The 15192-nt window shown below is 39.5% G+C and overlaps 1 protein-coding gene across 1 annotated transcript in view; it reads right to left on the bottom strand.

Moving 5' to 3' along the window:
• bub1bb (BUB1 mitotic checkpoint serine/threonine kinase Bb) overlaps positions 1 to 15192 on the bottom strand; it is an 82847-nt gene that overhangs the window by 19103 nt on the left and 48552 nt on the right. Inside the window, exons 13-18 of the mRNA XM_043698179.1 lie at positions 13204 to 13341; positions 12692 to 12809; positions 11148 to 11250; positions 9992 to 10263; positions 3963 to 4138; positions 133 to 264 (exon numbers count right to left, since the gene is read on the bottom strand). Of these exons, the coding sequence (XP_043554114.1) occupies positions 133 to 264; positions 3963 to 4138; positions 9992 to 10263; positions 11148 to 11250; positions 12692 to 12809; positions 13204 to 13341 (939 nt within the window). The remainder of the gene's footprint in view (positions 1 to 132; positions 265 to 3962; positions 4139 to 9991; positions 10264 to 11147; positions 11251 to 12691; positions 12810 to 13203; positions 13342 to 15192) is intronic.

Raw genomic sequence — 15192 nt, 5'->3', positions numbered from 1 at the left:
CTGTTAAACCACTTTGGGTCAGACAGGCCCCATTACAATTTTGAACTCATTAAATTTATGCTTCTTTTCCAAGCCACTTGTATCAAAGTACCACCTGGTGATTTGAACGCAGCAACATATACGGTTTCTTACCTAGAGTTAGCTCAAGTCCATCTTCAAATGTAGGTACTGGGCCATTCTGAACATGGAACTCTGGGAATGAACTCAACGGCATGAGTAGGGACGAAAGCAATTGTTTCCTGATTTCTAGATCCCATGGATTATCTGGAATTTATTAAAACGGATCTTTCAGGAACAAGGAACAAGGAACACAAGCATATTTGGATCTGATTAATAGTGCAACAATTCAGAGCCAAGGGTACACTGTAATGTTTAATGAATATTTAAATAATAATTTTGGAGACAACAGGATAGACAAATTACATCAACTTGGAGACCAACATTTACAACTCAAACAGAAAATGCAACTGTACCAGCGTCAAAACAATATAGGCAGCCATGTCCTAATGAAGACTGGAGGCTCTAGTTATTGTAATGAAGAGGAACTTATACCATCAAAACAGTGGTTCAAGCTTAAAGCCTAGAAAGTACTAGATGTGTATTAAAGCAACACAACATTTTTGAGTTTAAGATTACTAGATACAACTGCAAGTCGATCTCATCTGCCAGATAAGACAAATTTGAGCTTATTCATTTGATACTTAAATCAAAATCAGAGAAATTAACTGTTTCTGGAATACATTATGTGCCAAATTGTTCTGAAGATGTGGGTGTACTGTACCTTTAAGAGAGTTAAAAGCTAAGACAAAATGTAACATTTGGTTCAGAACAGATAGCACAGGGTGAGTTGCTAGGAGACAAAAAAACAAATTTGAATTTGGCCTGAAAATACCAAATTTGAATTGAGTTTATTGACAATCTTAAAAGCCAATGACACAATCTTATGTTTTGAGAGTGTAAGACTAGGGGGGGAAGAAAAGGAACAATTGGGAGGAGAACTGCCGAACCAATGACGTCAGCACACTGCCCAGAAAAATAGCTCTTAAAAAGGTACCTTTATTGATCAGTGACCTGCGAAACAGAATCCCCAAGAAAAAGGAAGACAGGAATACAGAGAAAACTGAAAGCTGCCTGGTTTTGAATAAGTAGTTTTGTAAATCTTAATCAGGGGTTTTATCACACTAGTATTATAGAAGGGAAAGTAAAAGATCGGTTAAGAGGAAGGGGTTATAAATGGTTGTTGGTTAATTATTCTCTGTTATACGGTAAGAAATAAAGTTGTTAACTTTTACTTTAAATAGTTCTTAGCCTCTCGAATTTTCACAGATTACTGCATGGGATAAAGTTTCTGTGTTGAGGATTTTAAATTAAGGAGGAGAGTTTACCCTGTGTCATAACAGTTTGAGGACTCCAGTCTGGGATTTGAACTGGTTTAGACAGATTTGAATAGATTCAGGGTACGAAAATTCTCAGATTTAAAACATTTGCAGGTTAGTGTCCTAGATCTTTAAATAAAACTAGATGAGGCAAATTGTTTAGTTTCGGTGACCTGTGGTTGATTAAATTAGAAATGAGAGAAATGGCTCTTAAAATTGCTAAAGATGTTCTGCGATTGGAGGAAGATTCTCAAATTTGCCAAGAAAGTTTAGAAGGAATGAAAAAGGCCATACTTTTAGAATTAGTAAGTAAGTTAGATTTGGGTTTAAGGACAAAAGTAAAGCTAAAATTGTAAGGGAGTTACTCAAACCCAGGTGTGTCAGAGAAACAGACAAGTGCAGTACAGGTAGTAAAACAAACTGCAATTGAGGACAATGGAGTACGAAGATAGAGAGGGAGGGAGAGAGAGGAAAAAAAAGAGAGAAGGTTCTTAGCTGAGAAGAGAGAAGAAAAGGGGAGACAAAGAATTTAAACTCGAGAAGTTGTAAATTAGTCAGCACTAAAGTAACAGGATAGATAGATATATATCAAAACTCTGCCACATTTTGGTGAGAAAGATGTTGAAGCTTTCGTTATTTCATTTGAAAAATTGACTAGGCAGATGGAATGGTCTGAAGATTTATAGGTAATGCTAATTCAGACTAAACTGGCAGGCAGAGCTAGGGGAGGTATTTGCTGCGCTGTCAGATGAAGTATCAAGAGATTATGAAGAGGTTAAACACGCTATGACAAATGCTTATGAATTAGTACCAGAAACATATAGACTGCGGTTCAGAAACAGAGGAGGAGCCAGGTCAGACTTATGTTGAGTTGAGTTCGAAAGAATTAAACAGTCATTTTGATCGATGGGTGATCAATAGATATGACTTTTGAGGATCTAAGAGATTATTCTGCTGGAGGAGTTTAAAAAGAGATGGTAAGAACTCATGTGGAGGAACAGAAAGTTCAGGAAGTGAGAAGAGCATCAGAATTAGCAGATGAGTACATATTGGTGCATAAGACGAGCTTCCGGCCAGAATTTCATCCTGTGAGGGTTCGTAGTTGGGAGAAGGGGAGATCCTACACTAGACAGAAGTGGGTACTGCAGATGCTGGAAATCAAAGTCTAGATTAGAGTGGTGCTGGAAAAGCACAGCAGGTAAGGCAGCATCCGAGGAGCAGGAAAATCAATCTTTCGGGGCTTTTCCACAACACCCCATGTTGTGGAAAAGCCCAAGGTAGACCAAGAAACTGAGGAGTTAAGCAGGAGAGTTTACCCCATACCATAACAAAATGATCTGACTTCAGTGGAAAGAATGATACTAACAAAACTTTGGCCAAGCCCACAAATGTCTGTCTCAGCTTTGATTATTAAATACAATTAAAATAAACATTGCTGCATATTTAAAGCAACTAGAACTACAGGTCAACCATATCTCTTACAGTTGCCTCATTTGGCACAGAGCCCTCCAAAAGGATTCCAAGCTGGCTGCTGAAGAAAGCCGAAGAACATAGCTACAAACTACAGAATCATCTGCCAGGTTGAATTTATATTGCAAGGGTGGGTAGGTGTGTTGCAGTCAATGCTCACAGGACTCTGTTGAGAAAGGAGCCTCAAAATATTTCAGGATCCATGGGATTTTAGTAAGATTAAAACAGAAATATGGAAAAGTGTTATGTCTGACCTCTATTTGGAGGCCAGGGACATACTGGTCCCAACCTGCCTTGTTCAGCAAGACCCACTTTGGGAGAGCACATACATCAAATTGAATCAACAAGCACTGTGGGCCACTGTTCACTTCTAAAAATATATCATTGGTTTATAGATGTGAATTACAAACTACATAGAATAATGAAGTTTGCAAAGCAATACAATGGGGGAAATAAAGGATTTCAATAAATGACACTGATTTTCTAAAAGCAGACTTGCATTTTAATTATAAATATAGCTGTAAAACTTATTCCTATTGAGTTGAATGACTTGACTGAAATCAATTTCAAAGCAGCGATAGGTTCTCAAAGCATAATTGTCGCAGATAATGTAAACACTCAGCCTTGACCAGAGCTAAGAGATCAGCGAGCTTGAGGTGCATAACCTCCACAAAATAAAGCAAAGAATAATAAATCTTACCTTCTAATCAGACATCAAGAAAAAAAATTCAATAAATGATCCATTCCTGGGCAAAATGCTTTTCATTACATCATTTATTTTGTTTTGTAAACAAATATTTGGAAGTCTTAGAAACAGTCACTCAACATCCAATACAAAAAATAATATGGAAAATTTCCAAAACTATAATTATATAGTTAATTGTAGCACCTCATACTATGTCTCTTTAAATAATCAGATCGTATTTGTAGTACCTGCTTGGATTCAACACTAATCATCACCAGCTATCCTCCAAATCAGAATCCACCCTTAGCTATTAACACAAAAAGTCAATCTAGTTTAGTCACACTGTCAAGAATAGTAACTGAACAGTTGTCTTGCTGACTTGGTTTGTTATACCTAACTATGAAAGACTAAATACAGACAGCAAGTCATACCTGAGGTGAAGTTCATACTGTTGGTCTCACAAGAGTTCAAGTGGCCCAGTTCAAGTTTCTCCAAGACATTCAAGTCACTCATAGTTCCAAGTCCTCCCACGGAAGAAGAGGAAACCGCAGAAGAGGAGGTGGTAGCAGCAGAGGACAGGCCATCTTCACTTGCTTCCTGAATTGGACTGTGGTACAAACTAATACTCAAATATTGTCCCATCATTTACAACAGAGAAGACTAAAATCACCTAGCACATGTAAATTTCAACTGTCAAGTTTCAAATAAGAATCATATCAAACACGTGAAGGAACATTACCATTGTGGGATTAATTACAGAACATTCATGAAAATTCACAAACACAGGATTAAATTGATTCCAATCCATACTGATCCCCTGTCTCACTCTGTCTTTTGGCAGTGGTAAGGAAATTATTGGAAAAGATTCTTAGGGAAAAGATTTACTCACATCTGGAAAAATTTGGACTTATTAGCAACAGCCAGAATGGCTTTATCCAGGGAAAGCTGCATCTCACAAACTTGATTGAGTTTTTTTGAGGAAGTGACAAAGATGGTTAAGGAAGGCAGGGCACTGGATGTAAAAGACATTGCTAAAGATCACAAAAGGCCCTCATGGCAGGCCAATACAAACGATGAAGTCACACGAGTTCCAGAGTGAGCTGGTAAGATGGATACAAAACTGATTTAGTCATAGAAGGCAGTAGCGGTGCTTTTCTGACTGGAGATCTGTAACTAGTGGTGTCCCACATGGATCAGTGCAGAAACCTCTTGTTTGGAGCATATTTAACTATGTTTGTGGCCAACACAAAGATTGGGGGAGTTGCGGAAAGTGAGGATAACCAAACAATATAACAGGATACAGGTAGATTAGAGGCTTGGGTGGAGAAATAGCAGATGAATTTAATCCAGACAAATGCAAGGTCGCATATTTTGGAAGATCTGGTCACCATACTGCCAGAGTGATGAGGAAGCTTTGGAAGGGGTACAGGAACAGGATGTGACCTTTTTGGAGATAGTATCTATTAGGAGAGATTGCGCAAACTTGGTTTGTTTTCACTTGAATTTCAAAGGATGAGGGGCAACCTGACATGGGTTTACAAAATTATGAAAGGCATCAATAGAATGGACAGTCGAAGTTTGTTTCCCAGGATAGAAAAAAGTTAATTCTAGGAGCCGTAGGTTTAAGGACTTTTTAAAAAAAGGTAAGTTTAATGGTAACAAGTATTTTTTAAACAGTGGGTGGTAAGTGTCTGGGTTGCGTTGCCAGAAGTGTGGTGAATGAGGTGGTTACAACAGCAACATTTAAGATGCAGATATCTGAATAGGCAGGGAATAGAGAGTGACCGAACGCTTAGAGGCAAACTTTTTTTTTAAGTTTTGAAAGGTGTCATGTGTTGGCACAGTCTTAGTGGGTCAAAGGGCCTGTTCCTGTGCTACTGTTCTTTGAGTGTATGGCAAACCATGCTCATTCTTTTCCTACCCTCATCACCCCATTTCTGAAACCAACCCCAAGACCTGCTGTCTCTCCACTCTCTAGAGAGATATACACTAGCTTCACAAGATGATCCATTAAGCCTTCATTGCCGGTCTACAAGAGGCTAGAGCAAAGAACACAGGCCATTCCTGACCTCATTACATGGTCAACAGAACTGAACTTCTTGGGGGAGGTGACAGTGATTGTCTTTAACTTCAAGGCAGAAGAGAATTTGAGCTATAGGAAGAGGTTGAAAAGGCTGGGACTGTTTTCCCTGGAGCATTAGAGACTGAGAGGCGACCTTGGAGGTTTATAAAATGAGGAGCATGGATAGGTTAAATAAGATTCTCCCTTATTGAAGATGGTCATTACCTGCAACTTACCACACCAATCCTAGGTATTGTCTAGGCATTGCTACATTTGGATATGGACTGCTTTAGTATTTGAGTCTGAAATGGTTCACTGGGATAGGGGAAGTCCACACAATAGGGCAGAGGTTTTGGGTGAGAGGGGACAGATTTAAAAGGAACCCAAGGAGCAAACTTTTCAGGAAGGTGGTGCATGTGTGGAATGTGGAGAAAGTGAGGTCTGCAGATCAGAGCTGAAAATGTGTTGCTGGAACAGTGCAGCAGGTCACGCAGCATCCAGGGAACAGGAGAATCGACGTTTCGGGCATAAGCCTGAAGAAGGACTTATGCCCGAAACATCAATTCTCCTGTTCCCTGGATGCTGCGCTGTTCCAGCAACACATTTTCAGCATGTGTGGAATGAGCTGCCAAGAGGAAGTGGTGGAGGCTGGTACAATTACAACATTTAAAAAGCATCTGGATGGGAATATAAATAGGAAGGGTTTAGAGAGATATGGGCTAAGTACTGGCAAATGGGAACATATTAATTTAGGATATCCGGTCAGCATGGATGAGGTTGACCAAATGGTCTGTTTCCGTGCTGTATATATCTACGACCCTAATTTATCCTAACATGACATCCAGGAGCCATACCAAACCTGGAGTCAAAGGGAGTCAAGAAGAAACCTCCCTACTGCCGAAGTCATACGTAGAATAAAGAATGATGATCTCAGTCATTGGATGATCATCTCAATCTCAGAACATCACTGCAAAAGTAGTTTCCTAGGATAATGAGCTACACCCAAACATCTTGAGTTATCTTATCAATAATGTTCCTTTCACCACAAGGTCCGAAGTGGGGACATTCACTAAAATCTGCACAATGTTCAGAACCATTTGAGACTCAATACTGAAAGAGTCTATATCCAAATGTAGCAAGGGGTAAATAACATCTGGGGTTGGTGTGGTAAGTTGCAGATGATGACCATCTTCAATGAAAAAAAATCAAAAAAACCACCCCTGACATTCAATGACACTGCTTAGTTCTCCACTGTCATCTTGGAGTGCCATCTTGCCATTCAAAAGCTGAACTGGACCAGCCATATAAATATCGTGGCTATAACAGATCAGAAACCAGCAGGGTGGACTATGTGGCAAGTAACTCATCACCTATCAAAATGCCTAACTTCTGTCTGGAATTGACAGGAATGTGATGGCAGCCTCTTCATTTGCCTGAAATTGTACTACTCCAGATTTCAAGGAACTCAACACAATCTGGGATAAAGATCAACCTGCTTGATTGGCATACATCTGCCATCTTCAACATTCACTCCCTTCACCAGTGGCAGTGTGCACCATCTATAAAGTGCACTGCAACAACTTGCTCAGGTTCTTTTTCACAGTTCCTTCTATAACCACAATCCCTCCCACCTAAAGAACCAGGGCAGCGGATACAGGAGAACACCACCACCACAACCTGGAAGTTTCATCAAGTCACACACTATTGTGACTTGGAATTATATCACCACCCCATCACAGCTTCTAGGTCAAAATCCACAAAGTTTTCCCAACAGTAGTTTGGCTGCCCACATATCTAAGGACTGCAGCAGATCAGTAAAACAGCACACCATCACCTTTTCCAGGGTAATTAAGAACAGACATTCAATTCTGGTCTAGCCAACAAAGCCCACAACTCAAGCATGTTTATTTCCTATCCAACAGTTCTGATGGCCCAAATAAATATTAGTGTTTGTCCTCAACAAAAGCAGTAGTCCTAATTACACACACCTACAAATTTCTATAATTCATTTATTCTCCATGTCTTCAATCACCTACTCCTAGGTTTGAGATGATCTGTTTAATTCACATACCTTTCTTATATAAATCATCTTTCCCCATTCTTTTGCAGCTCCAAAAAGAATGTGAAACATCAAGATAGTCAGTTATTTAAAAATATATCAACCAGATATGAAGTACTGGCAATTTATAAATTCAGCAAATAAGCTCTTTAAAAATATGATAATTCCTGTAAGAAGGGGATTAAAGAGAAGCTCCATCTCCAACTGTGTATTGTCAGTTGATGTGAACTTCCTTTCACAGTGATTCTCTGGCTCATCCCAAATTTCAGCCCATTAGTTTCCAAGCAGCTGCCTTGTACTATAAGCAATTCTCATGAACAAGCAGCACAGAAAACTTGAAAGGGATTTTCAGTTGCTAGTAAAATTAGTTCTTGAATGAGGATGGTGAAAATAAAGCTTCTTTTATATAGTGAGGGACTAGCTTGGAGAATTTGAATGAAAGGGAGAGGCTGGGATAGTTTTTCCTGGAGCGGAGGCTGAGGGGTGACCTTATAGAGGTATATAAAATCATGAGGGGCATGGACAAGATAAATAGATAAGGTCTTTTCCCTGGTGGGGAAAAAGTCCAGAACTAGAGGACATAGGTGTAGGGCAAGAGGGGGAAAAAGATATAAAAGGGTCCTAAAGGGCAACTTTTTCCACATGGAGGAGATGTGTGTATGAAATGAGCTGCCAGAGGAAGTGGTGGAGGCTGGTACAATTGTAACATTTAAAACGCACCTTGATGGGTATATGAACAGGAATATTCAGAGGGATATGGGCCAAGTGCTGGCAAATGGGACTAGATTAGGACAGGATGGACGAGTTGGACTGAAGGGTCGGTTTCCATGCTGTACACCTCTATGACTACAGTCAGAGATGTACAGCATGGAAACAGACCCTTTGAGCAAACTCATCCATAATGACCAGATATCCTAAATTAATCTAGTCCCAGCACATGGCCCATATCCCTCTAAATACTTCCTATGACCTCCGAACTCCTATACTCAATGCTCTGTTCAATAAAGGAAAGTATACAAAATGCCTTCTTTACTATCCTATCTACCTGTGACTCTACTTTCAAGGCACTATGAACCTGCATCCCAAGGTTTCTTTATTCAGCAACATTCCCCAGGCCTTCCCATTAAGTGTATAAACCCTGCTCCGATTTATTTTTCAAAAATGCAGTACCTCACATTTATCAGAATTAAACTCACCTGCCAATCCTCAGTTCATTGGCCCATCTAATCAAGATCTCATTATACTGAAGAAACCTCCTTCGCTGTTCACTACACCTCCAATTTTGGTGTCATCTGCAAACTTACTAACTGTACCTCCTATGTCCACATCCAAATCATTTATATAAATGCCAAAAAGCTGTGGACCCAGCACCAATCGTTATGGCATACCACTGGTCACAGGCCTCCAGTCTGAAAAGCAACCCTCCACCACCACCCTGTCTTCTACCTTCAAGCCTGTTCTGTACCCAAATGGCTAGTTCTCCGTGTTCCACGAGATCAAACCTTGCTAATCAGTCTACCATGAGGACTTGTTGAATGTCTTACTGAAGTCCATATAGATCACGTCCACCATTCTGCCCTCAATGCTCTTCATTACTTCATTAAAAAAAATCAAGTTTGAGAGACAGGATTTCCTGCGCACAAAGCCATGCTGACTATCCCTAATCAGTCCTTACCTTTCCAAATACATGTAAATCCTGCCCCTCAGGATTCCCTCAAACAACTTGCCCATCACAGATGTCAGGCTCACTGGTCTAAAGTTCCCTGGCTTTTTCTAACACCTTTCTTAAATAGTGGCACCATGTTAGCCAACCTCCAGTCTTCCAGCACCTCACCAGTGACTATGATACAAATATCTCAGCCAGGGCCCAGCAATCACTTCCTCACTTCCCACAGAGATCTAGGGTACACCTGATCAGGGCCCGGAGATTTATCCAATTTTATGAATTTCCTAAAATGCATAAAATACAGATCCTCTGTAATCTATTTCCCCACATTCTACATCTTCCATGTCCTTCTCCACAGTAAACACTGATGCAAAATACTAGTTTAGTATTTACCCCATCTCCTGTGGTTCCACACATAGGCTGCGTTGGTGATCTTTGAGAGAGTCCCTATTCTCTCCCAGCTACTCCTTTGTCCTTAGTATATATATAAAATCCTTTTGGATTCTCCTTAACCCTATTTGCCAAAGCTATGTCACCTTTTTTGCCCTCCTGATTTCCCTCAGGTACTTTTGAATAACAAGGCTAAATATTCCACAGATCTTGTTTGGATTAGAATTTCAATGTAGTCTCACAAAAGGGTAGCAAAAAATCAATTATCACAAAAATTTCTTACCTCAGTTTCTTCGTATGCAGAGGTTGGTCAAACAAGGACTCCTTGATGGGAGATAAAGAACTCAGAGCATTTTTACTACCATCTATACAGTTTTTCTTGATTGAGTTCTCCTGGTCATCAGTTAGTGTATTTCTGTGGAAAGGGGTTGAGACCAAATGTGCCCCTCTGCTAAAGTCACAGGTGTTTTCGGGATAAGGGCCAAGGGTCTTGTTTGGGTAATCACTACTCACAAAGTGATCTTCATTCAGGGGCTCAATCCCATCTAAATCATCCTTAAAAACATAAAATAGGACACAGCCGAGTTTACTATTTAACCACATACACATCCAAGAGAATATTAATTGATGCCACAAAAAAAATGCAGAGAAATTAAAAACTAATACTTAAGTTTGGTACAGTAATAGCTGTAGTCAAACGGAGAAAAACATGCAAACTTCAACAGAAAATACTATTACGTGTTTTAGACCAGTACCAGCTATTACAATTCTTAAAAAGGGAAAGCAAAACAAGGATGAATCACTCAGTATCAGTTCAATTACTCTCAGAAAATTTTGAAAAAGGCTTCAGTCTCAATTCAACAGGAAAAGAGTATCTGAACAGCTATCTTCAAAACTCCAAAGTTCTGAGTTCATTCATGGGTGATTAAATTTAAGAATATATTGTGGCAGTGAACACAAATAGCATAAAGTGCAAAGTACAAAACAGGACTCAGCCGATCTACCTACAGAAAGCATAGGTATAATAGAATCACCCTGCCTAAAATGAAGGTCATTTGGTGCACAGCATTACCTCTTTGAAAGAGCTGGCTAATGCATCAAAGCCTGCTCGCTCTCATAAATGGTCGTAAGCACATCAATTCCTTATGACAAAAATACACTGAATTTCTTTCTCTAACCTTTTAAACACTGCATGTCTGATCTAAGATATTGCTCTCTCCTGACCTTTGCCAATTGCCTTAAATTGTGATCTCTGGTAATTTAAACTGCTCAAACACCCAATAACTTTCCCTGCTCCAAACAACAGAACAGTTCTAGCTTCTGCAAATAATTCCAGCCCCTTATCCTTCTGATTGCATAAATAGCAAACTCAGTTCTTACACGGTGAATTACAAATTTAGGGATAACTTAAATAGAATTTCTACAGGATTATAACTTACACATGCAGCAGAACAGATCCCTTCAGGCAGAACATGCTGTGATGGTACAAGAATTCCTGAACGTCGCCATTGAGTATTGAGCTTTAAGTAACTTGCTTGTGGCCTTGGTGGGGGAAAAAAAAATCAAACTGACCAACAATCCAAAACAAAGGTTTGTGCAGAGGAAATTCAAAAGCTATAATTTGAATTAATTGCTTCAATCCACATTTCAGCTCAGTAAATGCAAAAGGAAATTCTCTAATGATTAAAATGTTCCCCAAGAAGAAAAGCCCAAGTTTAAATTCCTGATCTATATGGATCAGCTTATCTCAATCACTAAGGCAGTAGCAACGCTATAATTCCTTTGTGTTCTTGGTTAGGGAGGATTAGAAGGTGGAACTATCTAAAGTGTTTGCGTACAATTCCTGCTGAAGACAGGGAGTCTCCAGTGCAATGCAAAGCAAATAACAGTCTGTCTGCAGTCACTGTCAAGGTTCACTATGAATAGTGACCACTTGAGCAAGTTAGAGTTTCCCGTGCCCTCCTTGGAATTACAAGGTAGCACCACATTAGAAAGATAAAGTTAACAAGATGAAATATTATACCTTCAACATTCAGGGTGCCGATTTATATTTCAAACAGTGGAAGTAATTATGGACAGAGGGAACTGAGAAAACTGTTCAATATTCATTGTTCAATAGGATTGGTGAAATGATTCCTGCGCGAGTCAGATTGAAGCTTCCACTGGTTTCCAAGAGGCACATGTTTGCCGACTTAATTGATTAATCAGATATATTTTATATTCAAAGTCACAGTTTATAGCAACTGAAGGAAAAATAAACTGCTTTTCTTCAAGCTTACAAGTGGCTTTTACAGCAGAGAAAGGCAAAGAAGATCTTTGTTAATGGTAACTGATCACTAATCCACAAACCAATTTGCTACTTGTTACCAGCAGCCAAAGTTCAACCCTTCAGCTCCGGTTCATCTCTAACTACTGGTGCAATCCACAGCTGATGTTACAATGCTCACAATGAGCATTAAGTTGCTTTCATTTAAAATCCAATAATATTTGTAAACCATGGTTTTAAAAGGGTTCTTTTCTCATGTAAGTTTACATTGGTCTTTAAACAAAAGCACCACTTTGCTCAGCATTCCCCTCGGTCCACTAATCCTTGCTTACACCAAACAAGTGGCAAGTGGGGGGGGTTCCAACAAACAAAATCATTAGTGCCAAGTAAAGTGATTTTGCAATATGCTTGCCTCTAATGATTTAGAAAATGAGACACCGTTGGATGGGTAATTATTAAGAAGTGTAATTAAGTTGTGACATCTCCGAACACAAATCAAGATTGGGAAAAAATTGACCATTATGGCATTGCTCAAGCAAAAGTTCACTTTCAGCAGCTGTCACTGACTCAATAAAAGGTTAGCAGTGAACATGCTCCGTCACAACCGTGCTGGAAGCGTTTAAAACATAAGCTGTAAATATATCACTCTGGTTTCTTTTAAAAGGCGAAGATGACAGTTCCTGTTACAATTTTGCTATATCATCTAGTCAGACTCACTTATTCTGGATTTCAGCTTCTGCAGTCTCATCAAAAATGCTGAAAGCAGCTGATGCAGGTGGCAAGCCCAAGAATGGGGGCATCAGGGCTGAGACTGAACTTAGATGGCTGTTGTCAGCTAGAAAACAAATAAATTATTTCAGTATGGTACATGCTACTACCAGGTTAATTGGTATATTCTACAATGAACAGCCAAGGCACCAGAGGTTCTTCAACAATATGCTCAGCAAGACATATACAATTATCAGCAATGCAAGATCTGAATTTGATGCAACCAATGTTGAGAATCCCAGGAGTCAAAAGTATTATCATCCTATTCCAAAACAGAATATTCTCCAGTATGGAGTCCATTTATAACCGATGAGGGGTCCAAAAGGTAAAACAAAATCCTCATTCCTTATTACTTCAGCTCAGACATATTTAAAAGGATAATTTAGTCCTTTTACAGTCCAGCACCATTGAAAAATCATATCACTACTAAAATTGGGCAAACCTCAAACCATCTCCCTTACCATATTTCATAAACTGTGCTTCATATTCCAGGTCTTCCTTATTGCAATCACGAGACCCCGAATCCAGATTATCGAATGGATTTTTATCAAGTATTTGGGAGCAAGTATCAAGGTCTGAGGACATGTGATTTATGGTATCTGTAATAGGAAGGTAGGAATGCTATTAAGTTAAGAGGTTTCACATTTGGAAAAAGTAGTGTTTGAACAAAGTAAATTCAATACTCTGTAGCCTTTGAATTACAGCGATTTCCAAATATTGTATACAGCAATTTAAGAGTCGGAGCATTATTTCTACGTGAACTTTGGTGTCACAACCATCATAGAAAGAGTGGCTGTAATAAGAACCCTTGGACTTCTAACCAATAGCAATCTCTTTCTTTCAGAAAAGAAAGCAATTCATTGGCTGTAACTTGTTTTGGGGTGACTTTAGCAAAATGAGCCAGACACTGCCCACACCAAGCTCAGCAAATTTCTAATGAGCAAAAGAAAAATACCACTGTTTTTGAAAATTTTTAAATACAATACAGAATGGTTTATGCCAAGATGGAAGAGCATTAGCAAAGAGGCACTAATGGACAAGAAAAAAATGCAGAACACATAGAAAAGGCATTAAAATAAAGAGATTGAGATATCAAAGAAATAAAGAACAAATTCATAGATACGACAGATCCTAGTCTATTGGTCACCTCCTGTAAACAAATTCTCAATGTTTTAAGAACAGTTACAACTTTAACTCAGGTCAAATAAGACCAATGTGGTCCCCTTACCATATATCGGGGTTGACTTTTCTGCCCCTCCAGCCGGCTCCGTCATTCAACAGGATTATGACTGATCTAACATTCGTCACGTCCACTTTACTGAGTTTTCCCTGTAACTCTCAATCCCTCCACACAAGTCTATTGGTCACCTCCTGTAAACAAATTCTCAATGTTTAAAGAACAGTTACAACTTTAACTCAGGTCAAATAAGACCAATGTGGTCCCCTTACCATATATCGGGTTTGACTTTTCTGCCCCTCCAGCCGGCTCCGTCATTCAACAGGATTATGACTGATCTAACATTAGTCACGTCCACTTTACTGAGTTTTCCCAGTAACTCTCAATCCCTCCACTGATTAAGAATTTATCGATCTCAGCTTTAAACATATACAAGGATTCTGGCCCCACAGCTCTATATGGCAAGGGATTCCAAAGACATTCAACCCTGAGAAGATATCCCTCCTTATCTTAGTCTTAAACAGGCACTCCTTTACTTCAAGACTGTATTCTCGGGGACTACTCATCTGTGAGATGAAACATCCTCTCAGCATTCACTCTGTCAAGCCCCTTAAGAATCTGATATATGTTTCGATGAGATTATCTCTCTTTCTTCTAAACTCCAGTGAACAGAATCCCAACTTGTTAGCCTTTGATCAAAAGCAATTCCTCCATACAAGGGATCACACTAGTGAACTTTTCTGAACTGCCTCCAATGAAATGATATCTTTCCATAAAGAGAATAAAACTTCTCTCACTTCAGATGCAGCATCATAGATCTTGTAAAAGTTTAGTAAGACTTCCTACTCCTATATGTCAACATCCATTAGTCTTCCCTGGTTACTTGCTGTGCCTGTGTGCTAGCTTTGTTTCATGCACAAGTATACCCAAATCCCTTTGTGTTGCAACTTTCTGCAGTTTTACATTTAAATAACTTTATATTTTGTTCTCTTTCAAAGGGCTGAAAATGTGTTGCTGGAAAACGCAGCAGGTCAGGCAGCATCCAGGGAACAGAAGAATCGACGTTTCGGGCAGAAGCCCTTCTTCAGGAATGAGGAAAGTTTGTCCAGCAGGCTAAGATAAAAGGTAGGGAGGAGGGACTTGGGGGAGGGGCGTCGGAAATGTGATAGGTGGAAAGAGGTCAAGGTGAGGGTGATAGGTCAGAATGGGGTGAGGGCGGAGAGGTCAGAGAAAAGATTGCAGGTTAGGAAGGCGGTGCTGAATTCGATGGATT

The sequence above is a fragment of the Chiloscyllium plagiosum genome, chromosome 10 (assembly GCF_004010195.1).
Source record: "Chiloscyllium plagiosum isolate BGI_BamShark_2017 chromosome 10, ASM401019v2, whole genome shotgun sequence".
In the NCBI taxonomy this organism is placed as follows: Eukaryota; Metazoa; Chordata; class Chondrichthyes; order Orectolobiformes; family Hemiscylliidae; genus Chiloscyllium; species Chiloscyllium plagiosum.
The sequence above is the reverse complement of the archived record's forward strand: the minus strand, read 5'-3'. Positions and strand labels throughout refer to the sequence as shown.